This window comes from Podarcis pityusensis (assembly GCF_964106645.2).
Source record: "Podarcis pityusensis genome assembly, chromosome: 3".
NCBI lineage: Eukaryota > Metazoa > Chordata > Lepidosauria > Squamata > Lacertidae > Podarcis > Podarcis pityusensis.
In genome coordinates, this window is record NC_138026.1 from 25519840 (window position 1) to 25541210 (window position 21371).

At 41.9% G+C, this 21371-nt stretch overlaps 2 protein-coding genes across 18 annotated transcripts in view; one reads left to right on the forward strand and one right to left on the reverse strand.

The window, feature by feature from the left end:
• Window positions 1-21371, forward strand: part of TRAPPC12 (trafficking protein particle complex subunit 12) — a 651202-nt gene that overhangs the window by 111183 nt on the left and 518648 nt on the right. The gene's annotated exons all lie outside the window — the stretch shown is intronic.
• Window positions 1-21371, reverse strand: part of MYT1L (myelin transcription factor 1 like) — a 282484-nt gene that overhangs the window by 90991 nt on the left and 170122 nt on the right. For 16 of the 17 annotated variants that reach the window (XM_080998943.1, XM_080998949.1, XM_080998953.1 and 13 more), the window contains 3 exons: window positions 20928-20982; window positions 20707-20740; window positions 20342-20404 (listed from right to left, as the gene is read on the reverse strand). The exons of the other annotated variant lie outside the window; for it this stretch is intronic. In XM_080998943.1, the coding sequence (XP_080855069.1) occupies window positions 20342-20404; window positions 20707-20740; window positions 20928-20982 (152 nt within the window). The remainder of the gene's footprint in view (window positions 1-20341; window positions 20405-20706; window positions 20741-20927; window positions 20983-21371) is intronic. 17 annotated transcript variants of the gene reach the window in all.

A 21371-nucleotide genomic window follows, 5' to 3' on the forward strand; every position in this document is an offset into this window, starting at 1 on the left:
TCACATTTATCTCTGCTGGTGTTCGTTTTGTTAGTTTGGGCCCAGTTCTTCGTTCTGCCAAGATAATATTGGATCCTGTTTCTGTCTCTGAAGGTATACGCTGCTCTACTCAATTTGGTGACATCTGCAAATCTGAAGAGCATCCTCTCCACTCCAAGTCAGTTAATGAAGATGTTAAACAACACTGGGCCCGGGAAAGAACCCTGAGGCAACCCCACTTTGTCATTATTCATCAGGCTGATGTTGCTTTTCACTAGGATCAACAGCAGAAATGGATGTCACCCCCAGTGTCCTTGCCTCACTTTCCCAATAATTGACTAATACTGCAGTCGCCAACAAGCTTGCTCTCAAAATAGTTACCCAGGTGATTTCTGATAAAGAAGTCATATTCCAGCTAGCAAATTCTAAACAGAGGGAACCAAAATGTATACCATAGAGCTGGGGAGGGGGGAATCCAACCAAGCTTCTGTATAAAGGCAGTAGTGCAGTATTAACAGCTATTAACATCCCAGCAAACTATGACATCAAATCTAAGTCAGGTTCAGCTGGTTTTAAAAATTGTCTCTTAGCCAATAAGCCAGTGGCATTATCATCCCTGAACTGTAAATAGCAGCCAAATAAATATTTTACACACCATCGGTCTGGATCTTACAGACTAAAGTTGTTACTGTGCCCCCCCCCCCCAGAAAACCACACATCAATACCTTGGGTGGGATTCAACTAACCAGTCCAGCTAGCAGAAGGGCTTCAATTACTGCAATTACTCCTCCCATGTGCCTATCAAAATTGGCTGGGGTGTTTGTTGAGGGAACACCTACCCACCCAAAAAAGTTTGTGCTGGGAGGATTTTTCTGTCTGGTAAGCAAAAAAGCCCCCATAGATTCCCTTCACAGAACTAAAAATTCCCAGTTACAGATAGGTAGCCGTGTTGGTCTGCCATAGTCAAAGCAAAAAAATTCCTTCCAGTAGCACCTTAAAGACCAACTAAGTTAGTTCTTGGTATGAGCTTTCGTGTGCAAGCACACTTCTTCAGATACACTGAAACAGAAGTTGCCAGATCCTTCTAAAAATTCCCAGAGATTTGTGGGAAGAGGGATAGACTGTTACTTGGGAATTGCAGCTCTGTGAAGAGAATAGGGGGTCACCCCAGAAGCCTCTGCCCCTTTAACAAATTGCATTTGCCAGCATTCTTTGGGGAAAAGCCATGACTGTTGAAAGTGGTATGATACTGCTTTAAATGTATAGTGTGAATGGGGAATTAGTTCTTTATAAAAACGAATCCTTGGCTCCATATTTCATTAACATGTTCATTTGGAGATTTATGGAATGCTGTCGATTTGACTAATTAAAAACCTCCCACAAACTGTTCAGTCAGTCTTGTTTTGAAGGTATCTCCTTACATTTCCAGTGATGACCAAAAATTTGTTCAGCCCCACTGTTACACTGAGCAAGATCGTAGTTACATTAACATTAGTGGTTTTGCACAATTAATTTCTCTGAATTATTCAATACAAATAATGAAAAGCGGGTGGGATTCATAAATAAATAAATACCTAAAAGAAGTGAATAAAAAATTTCTCTAAAGTGAGAAAGGATAGGAGGAAAGAAAGAAAGAGGAAACCAACACAGTTATTATCTGCAATTGATGGAACAGGAAGCACCCAGTAAAATGTTATAAAGGAATATATTTCTTTTTTTCCTGTCCTTACGCAAGTGCATACAAAAAACCGAGTCTAAAACACCATCTAAAGTTGGTGCATACAAAAACCCGAGTCTAAAACACCATTTAAAACTAGAAAAAGAATACCGATACCCATCACCCAAAATACATTAAGCATTATAAATATTGGCCTATCTAGCTGGGACAGTTTGGATATTATTTGTTTACATCATTTATACACAGCTTTGCCAAACATTTAAAAATGACTTTTTTCCATTTGGCTCTGTCCTAACCATATTTTGCATGTTAACTTTTCCATTACCAATAAAAGCTACACCTGTCTGTACCAGACCCCTTTGCTAATTCTGTCCAAATATTTCCAAAGTTGTGATATAAGCATTTGTGCTGCAGCTAGCAGATGTTCGATCAGAGTTTTATCATGGACAGCATTCATTCATTCATTCGGTCCACCCCAAGCAACCAGCAGACCCAATGATGATGGCATTTCTTCAAAACTCTGTGACTGGTGGACAGGTCCGCCATGAGTGGAAATATGAGCTTTTACAGCACCAATACTGAGAAGGGAACTCTGGATTTATACAGAAAGATCTGATCAGAGTAAGGTGCCATCTAATTAGTGCTTTTAAAGTGGCTTCCTGTATATGAGCTAAAATAGAATGAAAAGAAAAATCCGACCAAATTTTTCCCCCAGCTTCTCAAATCAAGTTTGGTATGTAAATCATCCTTCCAGTAAAGGTCAATGTTGCTTGAAAAACCATTTTCCAAAATGTCTGAGGTCTGCAACACCTTCACCACACATGGGAAAAGTCTGCTTTGGTTTTGGCACAGTACCAACCCGTACTGTTTTCAACTTTATAAAGTGTTAAATGCACGGATATTTTTATACAGTTCTCTCTTAATACGAAGTTCACTGAGTTAGGGTCCTGAAAGGGAGAAAAGTCATGCTGTGGGTGAAGGGAGTTTTAGTCCAACAATATCTTGAGGGCCACGGGCTCCCACGATTGCACCAGTGGTTTCTGCAGGCATTGCCTATTGACCTCTTAGGCTTCATGCATACAGAAAGGATTTCTCCTGCTGGTACATAACTACCATGTGACAGCTAGAGATCCAGGGAACTGGAAATGACTGTGTAATGGGGAGGTATGTGCGTACGGTTTAGAAATGAGTCAAGCCATTTGCAGGCCCAGGCACAGCGGAGCTGCAGACAATGGTGCCAAAGCATGATATGGTTACAATAAACGCAGGACCACCAATGGGGATTTAAACAGGCCACAACTTTATTGATTACAGATGTTAGCAGGGTATGGTGAAGGCACTGGGTGTGTATCTCGAATCATGTACCCCATCTGCTGGTTGATTATTTTGGCAGGGTTAACCAAGGTTAAGGATACCCTATGACGTACATCAGACTGGGGTGACTCTCTTCCAAGACCACCATTTTGGGGGTGCTATGGACCATTAGGCCCCACCTGCGTTTCTGGATGGAAGCACCTCTCCCTGGACCCCTTTAAGGGGATCCCCTGATCCATTGGACCTCCCGTCCACTTAGACTAAGGATCCAACCCAGTGCTTTATCCTCCATAAACTTGTGACAATTGCTATGAGGTAGGAAACTCTTCAGAAATGGTCAATTAGTCTGAAGACAAATTCCTCCCTGGCCCCAAATACAGCGACTGAAGATTTCCATAGCAAGGTGCTCTGCATTGCCTTCCCACTTAACCTCGGGCAGCCCATCCATATAGGGAGGGTAGGAATCGGTGACGAATGAGGCTGAATGTGACTAGCTTTTATAGCCAAGGAAGAAGTTTTCCCCCTGGTCTGCTCCCAAACCACACCCCCTAGCTCACCTACGATTGGCTGTGATCGTGGGCGATGCCCCAGCAGTCTGTGTGGCCGGAAGAGGAAGTGCCGAAGACAGAACGCCACCCCTGACCCACCACAGCTGTGCTGGAGCTCAGCCACTGCTCCCCACCAGCTGACTTGATTCGAGCCATGCATGGTACATCACCAGTGCTTTGCATTTCCACAGCTACAGGTATGGCCCCAAGGACAGTTTGTAGATTTATTGCCATGTTAGTTTTGATAATAATGGCAGTACTCTTGCAAATGGCTTCACACTGTGCAAACATTGTGTGGGACTTTATGTACGTACTGATCAAGGAAGGATAAGTGTTCTAAAACCCTAGGAAGAGCTGGGTTGCAGAATGGCCCTGCAGGCTTTCATGCTACAAACATGGGTGTGTTTCTAGTAAGAGTATTCTTTAAAATAATGTGAGAAGAGGCGTTGAATGCTTCACTGTCTGTGGACACACTGGGTTCTTCACTCATGTACTGATAGCAAAACAACCACCCAATGCTACACTTCACATTTTTCCTCTGTTATCTCTGTGCAGTAAATTGCCACATGTGAAGTTGTTCCATTTTTTTAAAAAAAAAACAGGATTCCGAAGATAAGCAATCATAAAAATAGTTATGGCCTGCCAACTCACTAACAGCTGGAAGACTGAAGAACTGGATCTTAATAAACAAAAAACCCAAACTTTGCTGTTCATTGGGCAAAAATGACACATGCAGTGCTACTGATGAACTTAATGATCAGGACCAAGCAGATAGGTGAAGCAGAAAATCAAATTAATTCTGGTAGTCATTTAAAAATTAAATGGGATGCAGAGTACAAGAAAGGCGGGGGGACGAGTTCATACTGAAAGAAGTGTTGGCCACATGTATACATGGAACAGCATATGCACAGCAGGAGCTCAAAAGATAAGGAGAGGGTGTTTTCTTCAGAAAAGGATATGCTTAAGAAATATATTTTCAGCATTTACAATGGAATTACAATGGGCGCAACAAACATTTTAATAGTGTGGAAGAAGTTGAAATTTTAAAATGGCACCATCTGGAACTGCGAATGTTTTCATGTTAAAAATCTGCTCAAGAGGGCAGCATTCAGATCAAATTTCTTCATATAGGGTTTGCACCCACCTGCTTTTCCCATGTGTTCAGGAGACTCACCCAGACCCCAGAACCCCACCAAAAGCACCTCTGTCTTGTCTGCACTAAGTTTAAATTAGTCAGTGCTCAGAAAAAAACAACAAACCCCCTTCTTTCTCTTTCCTGCTCATTCTGCTTTCTCAGCGCACGGTATTTAATAAACTCTATGGCAACATTATCTATACCCATAGCGATATGCAGAAAAATATTATATTCTTAATGAAATAATACATAATTTCTATGTTATATTTTAATAATGTATTTTAAAACGATGTTTTAAGCCCTTCATGAGCACTGAATTAAAACAGCACTGACAGTATCGTTTATTAATAATAATAATAATTAAGGATACCTTGTAAGAAAAAGTGTATTTAAGATATGGAACCCACTTCCCAAACAGGTAGCTCTAAATCTTTTACTGCTATTAATTTTCCACATCATTAATTTACGATTATTTCTAAGTTGTCGTCCACATGTTCCCATTGGTTTTATATGTGAGCCACTCTTCTGTGTGACTCAAGGTTTTATTATGAAATGTTACATTTCCCAAGAAACCGCTTAATGTTGCAACCCATCTCATCTCTTTTTTTTACTTTTCCTGGCTTTTGCCTGTTTACCACCTGGCTCTCTGCTTGATCTTCCTCCTCAGTTTCATGCTCCCTCACCCTGCCTTGATGTCCTCCCTTCAATCCACCCACTATTACTCTCTCGTCTTCCCTCTCTCCTTCATAGTAGGCTCCCATCCTACTATCCAACCAACATTCTCTCTCAGAGGCTTCTACCCAACCGCGCTCTCTCTGTCCCTCCTGCCACCTCTTTCACTCCCATTTTCCTTTATGTGTATGAGCTGGGACTCATACCCACTGTCTGCCCTGTCCTGCCTTTATCCTCGCGGGGCTGGGTAGCGCTGCATCCTCAGTGCACTCTCCCCACAAAGTCACTTCCGGTCAGACCACCAGCACTTCAATTTACCAGAGAGGATGCCTCTTTGTCCTCTCCTCACACACTATTTGACAGTCAGAGCAAGAGAGGAACATGCATTGAAAGAAGAGGGATGTAATGCATGAGTGTTTGGCGTTACTATGGGTGGAAGATCAAGACTTTATGCCTGAATAGGAATATGATGTGCATAAAGATACAGTAATGATATAATGTCCATTTAACATAATTCTAAACTAGCATAATTCTAGCCTTGCACAGTCTACAAAAACTGAACTACAAAATTCACTGTCATTTAATGGCATTGGAAGTACAGGTCTACTACAGTGGTAACTCGGGTTAAGTACTTAATTTGTTCCAGAGGTCCGTTCTTAACTTGAAACTGTTCTTAACCTGAAGTACCACTTTAGCTAATGGGGCCTCCCGCTGCCACCGCGCCACCGCCACACGATTTCTGTTATCATCCTGAAGCAAAGTTCTTAACCCAAGGTAATATTTCTGGGTTAGCAAAGTCTGTAACCTGAAGCGTATGTAACCTGAAGCATATGTAACTTGAGGTACCACTGTATACTATTTATTTGGGGAACAACATGGTATATTTATTGTAAAACTATTGTTGATGTGGAATCAGTGGCGGAAAACCATTCTAGTTATCCACTACTAATTCCGAATCGACAATAATTTTACAATACAGTGGTACTTCGGGTTACGTACACTTCAGAGCCAGTGTGGTGTAGTGGTTAAGAGCAGTAGATTCGTAATCTGGGGAACCGGGTTCGCGACTCCGCTCCTCCACATGCAGCTGCTGGGTGACCTTGGGCTAGTCACACTTCTCTGAAGTCTCTCAGCCCCACTCACCTCACAGAGTGTTTGTTGTGGGGGAGGAAGGGAAAGGAGAATGTTAGCCGCTTTGAGACTCCTTCGGGTAGTGATAAAGCGGGCTATCAAATCCAAACTACTCTTCTTCTTCTTCTTCTTCTTCTTCTTCTTCTTCTTCTTCTTCAGGTTACATACGCTTCAGGTTACAGACTCTGCTAACCCAGAAATAGTGCTTCAGGTTAAGAACTTTGCTTCAGAATGAGAACAGAAATTGTGCTCCAGCGGCGCGGCAGCAGCAGGTAGCCCCATTAGCTAAAGTGGTGCTTCAGATCAAGAACAGTTTCAGGTTAAGTATGGACCTCCGGGACAAATTAAGTACTTAACCTGAGGTACCACTGTAAATGCACAACATTGTCCTCCAAATTAATTTTATTCAAGACTAAGCAAAGACACACTTTTATTCATATATTTGGGAAAAACCAACAAGAAAATTATATAAAGAAACCTTCCTATAATGCAAAGGTGTGAACACTATAAGGCAACAACTTAAATTATTATTAAAAAAAAGTGGGGTGGGGGGAAACAGTAAGGAAGAAAACTGCAGCTAAATCAGGGACACAAGATTCTCACATCCAACTCAAAGTATAATACATTGTTCTGTCTCTTACATGGTTGGTTAGGAATCATTCAAGTGTATAATATTCTGAATTGTAGTTAGAGGATTGAGATGTTATACATTCCTGATTTCAGAGGAAAAAGGGGATTGTAGCTTTTCTTAGCACAGGGGGAGAAAGTTATTTTCAAGCAACTTAGAAGAGGCAGTACCTTAGCATTCTATATATGAAGTTTTATTGGCGTGCATTTAACAAACATTATGACGAACTGTAGGTTCAGTTTGCATTTCCTTTTTCTTTCTTACTCAGTAGCTTTGTAATATAACCACTCTTTCTTAATGCAAAACACCTGCTCGCATGTAAGTTGGGGGCAAACATTAATTGTGTACCGGGGTTCCAACTTGAATAAAAATTGGGGGAAGGGGGCAGGTTAAGTCCGTCTCACAAGATGTGGCAGGCACACACACCATTTGAATGGCACCATTTGAATGACAGCTTTGGTGGGGGACGGGGCTGCTGAAGAGGAGGCTGATCTGGTATCCAGGAAGTGTGTTGCAGCTGCTACTGACCCTTTGGCAGCAGTGGGCAGTGCCTTACTTGGAGGTTCTGCTGCCTTTGTGGATCTTGCCACCTGAGGTGAGCACTTCACCTAGCCTCATGGATGGACTGGCCCTGCCCCACAGCCTGCTGCAAGGGAGGTTTGGATGGCAGCCTAAGTCTACTTTTACAGATGATATATTTTTTATAAACAACAACAACACAAAAAAACCTCAAACCACAACCTTGACTGAATATGTGGATATTTTTCCTCACAGGATAGGAAGAATGAGAAAGATTTCAAAGTGTACCTTAAGAGAGCTATGAAGTGATTTGTAGTGATAATAATATGCCCTGGAAGCTTGCATTGCTTCCTGCAGACAAACAGTAAAAAAAAAGCCAATAATCAGAACCGGTGCTAAAATTAGCAAATAGCAGAATTCAGGTCAAACAGATGTGTCCCGACAACCAGCAATTATTCCCAGAATAGTGCCAAGTCTTACTGAAATCTTGCTATTACAGTTAATCTTATTTGTTTGAATGTGCTCCTTTTATGGTTCTGCTATTAGCAGTCTGTATTCTCATGACATCTTATTTAAAACCCTGTTCGTACCAAGTTACAAGGTTGTACCGAATGCAGTACTCATGCAGTGGGAATTCCTGGTGCCCACCTCCTCATTCCAGACACCTGTGGCACTGAAAAGCCTTTTCGGAGTGCTAAGAGACCGTCAACAAATGCCTAGAGTGTGGGGACAGGAAGCTATAGCAGGAGGAGCTTTCAATATACTTTGCCCAAGAACTGAGACTTTCTACAGAGGCCCTTCTCACTGTCGCTTCAGGTATCCATAAGGAGACAGTGCATGGGGGCAGCTTTTCTGTGGTGGCCCCCTTCTGCTGGAACCCCCTCCCCCAAGAGTTCTTTACAAGTCTTTCACTGCTTCAAACCTTTCTTTTGAAAAGCTTCTTCAGCTTTTGCTAAACTATAGTTTAGATGCCTGAACATGGCTGATGTCTCTCAATGGAACCCAACACATAAGGTTACTGTGAGAGCAAGAATAGAGAACCCCCACATATATCACCCTGAGCTACTTGGAGGCAATGTGGATTACATACGTAGTGTCGTGGACTAGCTGGATTCAGAGGAAACGTGGGAAGCAGTCGTTGGGGCAGGGTAAGAAGGGTGGGTTGGTGGTGGGATGACGATGTGTGGCCAGAGGGAGAAGAGGGAGAAGACTGGGGGGAGGAGGAGGTGTCAGAAGCTGAAGAGGCTGTGGCAGAAGGCAGTCAGAATTAGGGGCAGGAGGCAGATAAGGCTTCTGAATAATCCAAGGGGTCCCCCCCTCCTGCTTGAACTAGCTCCCCTTCCCCCAGACTCCCAGAACACACAGAGAAATGAAAAGGGGCAGAGCAACAAGAGAGAGGACAATGGAGCCTTAGGCTCCCCAGGGAAGGAACTAGGCTAGGGCAAGAGCCTTAGACAATGGTAGGAAGGCAGGGACCTTCGGTCCTTGCAACTGCTTCACTGGGGCAAGACCCACTGGGAAGGGGTTGCTGTGACCACTAGGACTGAGCTGTTTTGTTTTTGATTTTTAATAAAGTGTTAACTTCACTGACATCAGGTACTTTATTGCTTTATTGCTGAACCTACGCCTGATTCCAGCTTCTGATATGTAATAATTATTAGATAGTGAAGAGAGTTTTTATCAGCCTAGAAAATAAACCACTGTTATTTATGGGAAAGACATGCAACCTGTAAACATAAGAGTGTGTTGCATAGTTCTTTTAGGGAAAGAAATGTGGTTCAAAACAGAAATCTCATCACTAAAATAAATAATTCAAAAATAAAATAAAATGAAGAGTTGGTCCAAAATTGATCCGTGCCACTGCCAACAGAAAGTATTCTACTATTGGGATAAGGATTACGTTATTATGTGCAGAAGTAAATAGCCACACTGAATTGGTTGTGCTGAACCCAGTCGTAGTAATGACTAGCTCTTCACAGTGCTGTTCATTTAGACACCTCAAAATATTTTACAGATGAGGGCGACTGTCTAGTGTCTCTGTTTTACAGATACTGAAAATGGAAGGCAGAGAGAGAGAGAGAGAGAGAGAGAGAGAGAATGACTTACTCAACATGTGAAGATTGCCTTGGTATCCCTCTTAGAGCCACTTTAAGAAGTTGCTCTCACACTATCTGTTTCTATCAGCAAAGTGAGCACATTATGCTATCAGCCAAGCCAGCCATTCTTTAAAAAAAGCAGAAATCTGCTGTAGGTAAGAGGACAAATCTATATGGATATTTGCAGAAGCCTCTTGAGAAAATTATCTTACTGGGTACTGCTGCTTCTTTTTCTTCCCTTTCCTGCAGCACACACCGAGCCCTCATTTATTTGGTGGCTGTTACAGCAACACATCCCCTCCGGTCGCCCCCTTGTAAACCTTCCCACATCAGACAATGTGGTGGCAAGCAAAGCACTGATGGAGGAGCATGTGCCCAACACCTGCTGTTCGAAAGAAAACAAGTTACCATCATGGAAACACCTAGTTCATGCCAGAGACTTCTGTGCAGATCCTACAGCCCAAATCTGCTCTCACTGTCATGGCACAGATGGACCATTCAGCACCTTCTGACACCATCCTTCTGACACATCTTTCCTTCTCTATCCTGCTCAGTGTTGCACTAAAACGCACAGGGGCTATTCTTCAGTTCCTCCTAGCTGTGAATTTCTAAATGTTTGAAAGAAAAATTCTAAACACACTGAGATCACCAGCCCGCCTTCTCTTTATTTACACACTCTGATGTGGAAGCCTTGTCTCCAAATTCAGGAGTAGGCAGCAATTACTCACTGGTGAAGGAAAGGCAATTTGCACACCCTCAGAGGCACCATCTCCCTATTTCACAGCAGAAGATTCCAGGACCCTCCAGTTCACGTAGCAGGGCTGGGAAAGACCTCTGTTAGTTCACCGCCAGTTCATCAGAGACAATACGCACTAGGCGGATCAATAGTTTGGCTCCGAAAGTATAAGGCAACTTTTATGTCCTTCATGTCTTCCAGAGCTTACTTCTGAAATTTGAGGTTTGAGATGAAATATCTGATACATCATCCCTAATTGCAAATTAGGAGCCAGTCTTAGGGATGTACACTTCCTTCCTTCTTCCATGGAGCAAGATTTAATTTCCACTTAGTACAATAGAACTTATTCCCAGGTAAGCAGGTTCTGGGTTGCAACCTCAGAGTTACATGCATGCCAGCAAAACCATGATTTGCAAACCTACTTGAAACCATGGCCAGTATTCAGTAATTATATTGGTTCAAATACAGCCATGAACAGACAAAGGAAGGATTTCTCTCTATATAAAGGAAAAAAAGAAGATAAAGGAGTGCATGTTCTGAGGATTGCCCTCAATTTGCAATAATAATAATAATAAAAATAAAAATAAATTGCATGATGCCAATGAAGTAGATAAATAGGTACCGCTCTGGCGGGAAGGTAAATGGCGTTTCCATGCGCTGGTCTGGTTCGCCAGAAGCGGCTTAGTCATGCTGGCCACATGACCCAGAAGCTGTACGCCGGCTCCCTTGGCCAGTAAAGCGAGATGAGCACTGCAAGCCCAGAGTCGTTCGTGACTGGACCTAACAGTCAGGGGTCCCTTTACCTTTAGTGTTACATCTGCACCAGGTTTAAGCCTTAAGCTAAGATCAATGGACCAAACAAAAGCTGATGAATTCATCAGTTTTACCTATTAATGCCAGTGTTCTTTCCTAATTTAAGCCTACTCCTGGAATCTGGTGCAACCACAGCTGTAATGTTGGGTATTGCCAAGAAGAAAACAAATTTGCATTTTTAAAATGTTATCCTAGTTGGGAAATGGCCACTGCCGTGTGTGATGGCTGAATTGGAAGCTATATTAAAATACAGGAGGAAGGGTTTGCATTTTCTTCATCCCACACAATGATTATCTAACAATTACACCACAGCAGGTGGAGCCAACTTGCCTAGACCATTATCTCCATAGCATCATAGTTAAGCCAGCCTTAATCAAGTTACCTCTTGCGACAAATCAAGGTCACAAAAACCTGTAGCAAAAGAAACGGCAATTTGCCAGCCCACATGGCAAAGGTAACAGAACTGCTTATGAAAGATCAAAAACATCCACTGCCATACAAAACCACAGACCTGGATTTCTGGTGAATGTTTTACACTCTGGTGTATACTTCTTCAGTAATGCATCATAGATTCTGATAAAAAATATACTGCTGTTCTACTGAGAAGGAAGCCAGTAACAGACTTCAGATATATTATGGATTCTCTGTCAGTACATTTATTTATTGTTTGCTGTGTTTCATTTGAAAATCCTTTCGCTTAGGACTGGAAATCACTTGGGGGGAAACACCTAACAGCATTTAGCTAAATACTGGAGCATGAATATGTGTGCATATGATTGATTGATTGATTGATTGATTGAATTTATATACTGCCCTATCCCCGGAGGTCTCATGCATGTGTTATATACTACACAGCACACACATGATTTTTTGCAAGAATTTCTACATTATTTGTCAGAATTTCTTTGGAACCTTTTTTTCTTTTAATAACAAAACTTGTATTATGACCTACATGAGAAATCTGAACTGTGGTCTGATGCAAAGGTGCCATTTTAACTTCAGGGACATACTTATATGTCTTCCCTTATACGATTCATTATTTTTCATGTAGTGCAAACAGAGAGTAGGAGAAGCACACAGAGAAGAGGGGCTTCTGCCTGTTTTGTCCAAATGGAGCATGATCTTTGAATAGTGCACCACCAAATCCTTCTTTGAAATTAATGTTAAAATATGTATGCCCTGACTTCTGATTTATTATATCATTGACAAATAGTAAAGACGACAGGCACATCGTAAAGTTTATGGATGGAGTGATGGCATGCACAATAATGTCTCGTAAAGAATAACAGGGAGGGGGAGTTATTTATTCTTGTGGATTCAAGAACGTACAGATAGACTGTCTGCGTGCACAGAATTTTTCATAAATATCCCACAGTGCACCCCATTGTACAGCCGCCATACATTAATTAGAGCGTTCAGCAGACACTGCAATGTGTTACACTCACCCAAGTGAATCTTCATTTTTCACATGCAGGGCCTTACTAATTAAAATCAGCTTTGCAATTAAATGTGGAAAATTGTGTTAAACTTTCAAGCATGGTTTTAAGGATTGAGGGGGGAGAGCCAGGGGAAGGAAGCAATGTATTTATTTTTAGGGTGTTTTATTTTGTTGCAAATGAATTTTTTCCATCAATATAAGAGCCAGCAAAAAGGGATGTGTGAGGATTTCTCCTCCCGCCGCCACCCCCGTATTATAGATGCTCCTCTCTGTTGCAAGTTGCAATGCTCCACTATCTCTCTGCCAGTACCTGGCCCGGTTCCAATGCTTTTAGTGAGTGCTATCTGTCAAGGCATGAATAATACAGCCCCTAGGCTGTCGGCAGAATCCAAATGAGGCATACATCAGGAAGCAAGCACTCGACTTTAGCTCCAGAACATGCTCCTGTGAAGACAGGCAATTATTCACCCACGGCTGCAGCCATGGCAATCAAACTGGTGGGTGAAAAGGTATAAGAAACATGGGGGGGGGGGATTGAAGAAGAAAAAGAAATATGGCACAACGAGCGGAGGAAACTCAATAATTTTCTAATAAGGGAAGGTTTTCTAATAAGAGAGAGAGAGAGAGAGAGAGAGAGAGAGAGAGAGATTGGAGTCCTTTCATTTTTTAAAAGTCTGGATCTGAACTGTTTGTCTAAGACTTCAGAGGATGCTAAAGCAAGCCTAGTTGTTTTGTTTTTAAAAAGTGCACAGAAAGGTAATGCTAAACAGGCAAGTATTTACTTTTTAAAATAAATTTTCCAGGTTTCCATTTTAAAAAATAGGGGATAAAAAGGAAGAAAGAGATAAGGACCCAAGTATTGTAATAACGTTCGGTATCAAATGGACTATTAACAAAGTGGGTATTGATTAAGGGGCTACAAGCAGAAGGCATCCCATTCCTGCAATCATGGGGGTAGTAACTTCACACATAGGTTCCCCCCCTTAGGACTTTAGCAGATGACCAAGGTGGAAGGGAAGGGTGGGGAGAGAGATGGAGTTGTATTTTTAGCTCTATGCTTGGATTCAGGACTAGCAGCTCAATAACCTGTTCCTTTGTTAACGGGGTGGAGGTGAGACTCCATCCTTTACTGTGGACAGATGGCTTTTTGCCACCTCTTAATTATTGGGTTAAAAGGTAACGGTAAAGGTACCCCTGCCCGTACGGGCCAGTCGTGTCCGACTCTGGGGTTGTGCGCCCATCTCACTTAAGAGGCCGGGGGCCAGCGCTGTCCGCAGACACTTCCGGGTCACGTGGCCAGCGTGACAAGCTGCATCTGGCGAGCCAGCGCAGCACACGGAAACGCCGTTTACATTCCCGCTAGTAAGCGGTCCCTATTTATCTACTTGCACCCGGGGGTGCTTTCGAACTGCTAGGTTGGCAGGCGCTGGGACCGAACGACGGGAGCGCACCCTGCCGCGGGGATTCGAACCGCCGACCTGACGATCAGCAAGTCCTAGGCACTGAGGTTTTACCCACAGCGCCACCTGCGTCCCTTTAATTATTGGGTTAAATGTGATTAAATAATAGGTAAACATTGTGCATAGTGAGGTGGGGGCCACAAAGCCAAAGAAAAAACCACTCATGAAATGGCAAGGGAAAGAGTAATGCTAGTGCTGGTGCTAGTCAGATTACTACCCTCCAATTTTTATTTTATTTTTTAAGGCTGCATATGCACTCTTGTCAGAGTGATCAACTGGGGAGGCCAAACTAGATGAAATACTAATTGCCCGAATGCAATTGACATGCTTGTTTTTGTTATGTAAATAGAAGCCACAGGGACACTGTGTGTGTGTGTGTGTGTGTGTGTGTGTGTGTGTGTCTGTATGTGTGTATGTTTAGTTTATATCTCCTTCCCCCTGCCACAAACTGCTATTTGAATGGCAAAGGAAGCCCCAAAGGCTATCTATTGTAAAAGAAAAAGTAATATTTAACATTATATCCAGTCTGGCACACAATCCATTAAAAACAACAACAGAATCCTTTCCTCCAAAAAAACCCTCCAAAAAAACCCAAAACAAACAGGCAGGTAAAATGTGTAAATCAGCAGTGATGTCACACGTACAGGTTTGAGTGCAATTTAAGGTGTTTTTCCTTTTTGGGTGATTCTTAAAGCTCCTGATCAAAGTGACCCAACTTCCCTTACCAAGTGGGCAGCAGGAGTATTTCAAAATGGAACCTGCAGATTTTCATTTTGTATTCTTATGTTGTGAACAACCCCGAGATCTACGGATGAAGGGTGGTATACAAATTTAATAAATAATAATTAAATTCTTTAATGTATTGTTATGATTTTACTGTATTTTTATACCATTCACACACACACACACACACACACACACACACACGCTTTCTTGAGCATTCTAACTGAGAGTGGAAATTGGGACACGAATTCTGCAAAATAAATAAAATAAAACAGGACCTTTCCAGGTTCAGATGTGGGTGTTTACAATGCCAGAGTAACATTTTGCTTTCATTTGTATCTGTGGCACTTCTTCCCCAATAGCTATGACATCACAATTCTGAGGCATGCATTTCCAATACGCTAATATTGCATTTCTGGGGGTTCTATGCCACCAGCATAACTAATAGCCTCATGAGTTCGCCTGATTCCATTTTAAACTATCGAAGTTAGTGGCTGTCACCACATCTTGATGCAGCGAATTCCTAAGTGATGTGTGAAAAATAAGTGCTTTCTTTGTCTGCCCTGAATCTCCACACCAATCAGTGGATGATTACAGGATCTAGCATAATCATGAGATTGGGAGAAAAGCAAGTGCCCTGAGTTTGTACTGTTATAAATTGGCGGGGGGGGGGGCAGGATCCCCTAAACTCCTGGTTGGCTAGGTCTTCCCCATAATTCCTGGATTTAATCAAAGTTGGGATTAATCAAACTATGCCAAACGCTCCTGGATTCAGTTTATGTTAATGAGCCAGGCCTCTGGCACAGCTAGCTGAGTGTGGGTCATTGGAGGAACAGTAAAGCCATTAGGAAGGTGAAGGCTATACCAAATGAGGAAGGGTAGGGCCCCTCCTCCAGCTGGGTGTTGGTGGACAGAGACAAAAGGGTGTAAAGGGTGTAGTATTTTGGTTTGGAGGATGTAAGTGAACAGGAACCAAGTGCCTGTTTTACAAACTTGAGAGAGGGGCCAGGGCAGAAGGCGGGCTGTCTGTTTTGTGCTGCAGATAGGGTCAGACGTGCTGTTTGGGGTCTCTTTGAATCTCAAGTTGCAGCAATGGAAGAAATAGGATCCTCTTGGGATGAGAATACTCTGCACTCTCTCCATCTAGCCTCAGGTTGCATATGTGTGTAAATAAACCATATATCATAAAGTCTGTGTTGTTCTCACTGTCCAAAAGGAAACACAAACTCTGCTACCTCGTGGAACCTCACAGCGCATGGAGATTGGGGTGGTGTAATGGGTAACTATGGTTTGTTCTTAGGCGAAAACTGATGCTCTTCCCTTCTTTCCTCCTCTTGTAGGTGAAGGAAGGAGGGCAAGGAAGGAGCTCATAACTCCAAGGCACATTTCCTGCCAGGTAAACCAAGTTGTAGATTAGGAGTGGGAAACCAGAGGCCCCTCCTGATGTTGTCAGACCATAGCTCCCACTGTTCCTGACCAATGGCCATGCTGGCTGGATCTGGTTGGAGTTGGGAGTTCTCCACAGCCTCCAGAAGGCCACAGGGTTAGATTATCACGAAGAAGCGTCAGGTTCCATGCATGAGATAAAGCTTCCCAGTTCATTCTCTCAGGCACAAGGAAGGAGCATGCAAGCTGAGGAAGAGGAGCTGCTGACAAAGCACAAAGCAATCTACAAAGCCCCGATCCAATGTGATGTGCTGGAGGATGCAGACACACAGTATTTTGGGTACTGGGGTAAAGGTTGGAGAACTGAAGGAATTGGAATGGGCATGAACAGAAGGAACTGTTTCAGGAGCAGAAGCAGCAGTAATGTTCAGTTCAATTTAATATGGTCAATGCACCAATATTAAAGCATTACATATTCAGACACAATAGCAGCAATCTGCCCTATGTCTGTGATTGTCTTTATTTTAACGCTGATCTTGGACTGAAGAAATTCAGCCAGCTATACTGCAGATACTAAAATTAATAATTACTGGGAGTCTGCTGGATGAACCAAAAACCACCTATCTGTTCAAATACTGCCTTCCAGTTGAAAGTCGTGAGCACAGTGTAAGCAAATGGCATATGTCAGTAATAAAGAGGCGGCCCTTCACAGGAAAACAGAAGTGGAGCATACTGGAAAACTGGGTACAAATGCTTTCGAATGCAAAACTGCAATATTGTTTCCATTCATCAGAAATTACACCATTTCCTGCTTCCACAAACGCACAATGCTATTCAAAACAAAGACGTATTTGCAATGTGGAGGGGGTGGGGAAACTCTTTAAAAAAATTAGATAGCGAGTGTCAACTGAAAGCTTCCTTTCCAGTCCTATTAATAAGAGGTCTGTTCCATGGACCTAACTGATAATTAGGGTGTTAAGAATTCGCTAACAGCCAGAAATTTTTTTTTTTGATACTTTTCCAAATTGTCTTGTGAAATGTCCTCAAATTTTCATTTAATTAACAGCTTCAAAATCCAGTCTGTTCATGTATTGACATAGCAGGATCATGTCAAGAAAGCAAAATAATAAAAAATACATCTGAAAGTGAAACAATTTCAACCATGGATCCTTAAACACATGAACATTTATAGCCTCTAATTCTTCCCCTCCCCTGTATCATAAACATATGTTAATTAAAATATTTGAAAACTATATCTAAATTCAATTAAAGCATAAAACTGAACTTAATTTATTAATTATGCAATTCTTAATAAGAACCTAATATTAATATAATTCAAGCACTGGATTGATCCTGGAGTTTGCTAGAAAGAAAGGAGTGCATTTTGCATTATGAAAAAATGAAGAAAAGGTGCAACTTGAAATCAAAACTCAAAAGAATCATATTTTCCTTTGGCAAGCTAATAAAGTCAGTTATTCAACTCTTTGAAATAACCCTGTAGATTAGACTGATATATATTTTAAAATGTGACATGTAAAACTATTGCTGATTCTTCTCTATCTGCATTCAGAAAAAAAGCATTCATCATGTTTTGGGTGTTTGTTTGATACAGATGCTAATATATAATTCTAATATATTAATGAGCTGTTCACTCCTTTCAAGTGCCTTCTGAATTTATTTTCTCTACTTGGGACCTTCCTCTGTCTTGCAGCAAGCCGTGGCTTTATTTCTTCTTCTCTCATCACTTCCGGTCTGTCCTGCTCACCTTCCGGAAGGATGGCTGGGTTTTAAGAATGACAGTGTAGCCAAAGTTTTCTCCCCATTTTGCACACCCACTTACACACACCCACACCCTACACTACTCTGCAAATTTGCCTCTGGAGACCGCCTGGTAGTCTGCAGATCACATTTTGAGAACATCTTAAGTCTGAGCAGAAAAACCATTATTTGCCCTTAAAAACCCATTGCCATTGGGAATCATCAATCAATCAAATTCTAGGACCAATAAATAAGTCGTATGCTGCAGGCTCGAGCTCCACTCATTTATTCACCCACAATTTTTTCCAACACAAATCTTTGCCACATGGGGAATCAGATACAGTATACCAATGCCACTGCTGTTGCTGCTAAAAGTGTCCAGGCGTGGATTAGATTCCTTGCACCGTCGGCAAAGATTCCATTGGTCTGGTGGAATCTCTCATAAGTTCATGGTAAAAGCAAACCCTAGAACACACCAGGGCCCTAATTCTGAAACTGCTGTCTTAGGACTGGTATATTATACTGTGAAGAAAATAAATGGCTGATAAACTAAAGAACAAAACAACACTTTGGATACAATATTTAAGTCCGTCATCATTATTATTTAGTTCAGGTATTTATATACCACCTAATAGTCAGAATTTCTAAGTAGTAAAATCCACAAAGCCTTGTACTAGGCTGTGCACATCTGTCCAATTGTCCCCCATTATATTTGGGGGAATTGTGATGGCGGATTCCAGTGGCCTGAGTTTGACACTCAGGAAAGGAAGCACTGAGGCCAAAGTGGACATCTTCGAAAACCAATCAACTAAGTACTTTTTCTTGTGACATTAGGGTGGAACTACTATGGATGGGCAGTCCACAGTTTAGTGTTAAAACATCTGTAGAGGAAACTTCAATCCCCAACAATCTTCAGGTACAGACTTCTGTTTGAAACCCTAGAAAATAGCTGTCAACTTTTTCCTTTTTTTAAAGGGAAATTCCCTTATTCCGAATAGGATTCCTCGCAAGAAAAGGGAAAAGTTGACAGCTATGCCCTGGAAAGCCACTGCCAGTAGGCAGTGCTGAGTTCAATAGACCAATAGCCTGATTCAATATAAGGCAGCTTCCTATGGGTGGTATTCAACTAAATGCATGTATGAACACAATAACTTCCACTTGCTCAACCGAATTCCCCCCCCCCCTTTTCCCATTACACGTGCACCCTGCCACCCCCAAATCTGTTGTGGACAGTTGGAGAAACCCCCAGAACCTATTTAGGAGGCATATAGGGGAAGGAGACAGGGCTGAAGTCCTATTGCACAAGCAGAACTTGTTGGGCTTGTGCGAAGTGCTACTTAGCACCGTGCTGAATACAACTCACTGTTCCTATTCCCCTTTTCATATTAGTTATGGCTTGGCTCAGATCTCCTCTGTGTTATGCTCTGCTGGTCTTTGGATATATGGAACGGATGAGCAGTAGATGTATATGAATCCCTTGAAACCACATGTCAACGAACTTGTACTTTAAACACAGAAACATAAAGACCAATCTGAAGTAAAGGCCATTGAATTAGGTCCAAACAATGGAAACGAAGGATTAACAACACTAAACTAACATGTTGTTACTGGAAATTTTATCATTCATCAAAGTCTACAAGGCCTAGCTACTGTATTAAAGGCAATAATATAACCATCTGGATCTCAAAGACTCATTATCACTAATCTGTCCTAGAATTGTCCCTTTGAATCTATCCCCGTCATTGAACTCCCTGTGCTCAAAAATCTAAGTTCTTATTCCAGTTATGAACTATATTAAATTATGGAAATCACAATAGCCAGGGGTGAGGGTGGGGAGGTGGGGGTGGGGATAAATGTAAATAAGTCTCATTTTAATTTGCCTCGCATGAACCACAAAACTGCATACGTTGCCTGACAAAATATAAGCAGAAAATGTGTATTCATGAAAAAGTGTCTTCACTAAAACAGCATTTACACATTCTGTATTTGGGGATTTACTTCTCTCCGTAACTAATATACCTAACGGGACGTAAGTTTGAATAGAAAGTGAGGAAGGAACACCTCAATATCTCAGTGCTTGTTTCCTTTTGTTAGATTTTCATTTTACAGCGCAGTTTTGCATACAGAAAAGTTAATGATTGGGAAAGCGAGACTGCAATTAGAAGCAAAGAATGGAACACAAATAATAATAAAAGAATTATTGGGTACACTATTAGACCCCCAGTGATTGTGCCTAGGTCATCAGCAGAATCATGTCAGGTAACTTGCCTACTAAATCGCTTCATTATTTGCGTACACACACACACACACACACACACACACATTACCTTCTGTGTCTTGCATATTTGCCACTAACATGACCACTGCCATCACAGCCAGGAGTAGGGCAGCTGTAAAAAGGAAGGAATTAATTATATAGGTGTTAGTGTGCTGCACAGAGATTATATTGAAAGCAGGCGGCAGGTATTACAGAGATGGAGGGCAACAAAGACAGAAAGAGAGAAATCAAATAACTGAAGGAAAAAGGGTGGGTGGGGATGCTTTTTATTAGCAAATCCCAGGGGAATTAATTTCATCAGTGCAGCAGGGCATGAGCAAACCACCAATGAACTTGAAAGTGCATTATAACCATTAAAAGGCATGAATTTTCTAAATTGCTAATGGGGATACATTTTACACTCGGCGCACTAACCTGAACAGCTCTTGTATGGCTGGTTCCACGGGAACTGCAGAGAGATGGAAAATATATAAAAATTTATCATCTATCACAAGTACCCCCTTCTCCTGCTGAAAATTGCCAAAAAAGGCTGTGTAAAAAAGCAAGGGTCAGAATGAATCATGCAAAGAGATTCTGGAGGATGAAGGTCACCCTGAGCAGGGGCCTTGAGTGATTTACTGAAGCAAGAGACGTACCTCGAACACCTTTGGACCGTGTGCGATGGCGCTTCTCGTCTGCATCCACCTCCATCTGGGAATAGATTAGCAGGCAGTCAATGCTCTTATCCTGCATGCACAGACTATCAATGCACAGGCTGATACAGTCTCTCTCACACACACAATTTATTGACAATATTTTAATTCCATTTTATCCTGAAAGGGGAGAGCCTGCATTAAGAGGGTTCTTTTAAAAAATGCTCCCTACATTTGTTTAGAAAGAAAAAAATACCCACATGGCTTTTTATTATTATTATTCTAATCACCTGGCTTATGTGCTCTCTTCCTCTTAACCAGTTTCGTGACTTAAAATACCTGTATAGTAGGTTTCCTTCCCTAACCACCCCCCCCCCCCCAGTTTCTTTATAAAAGGTCTTTCTTTAAAGGAAACCAAACAGAGGGAGGCTATAACAGATTTCTCTG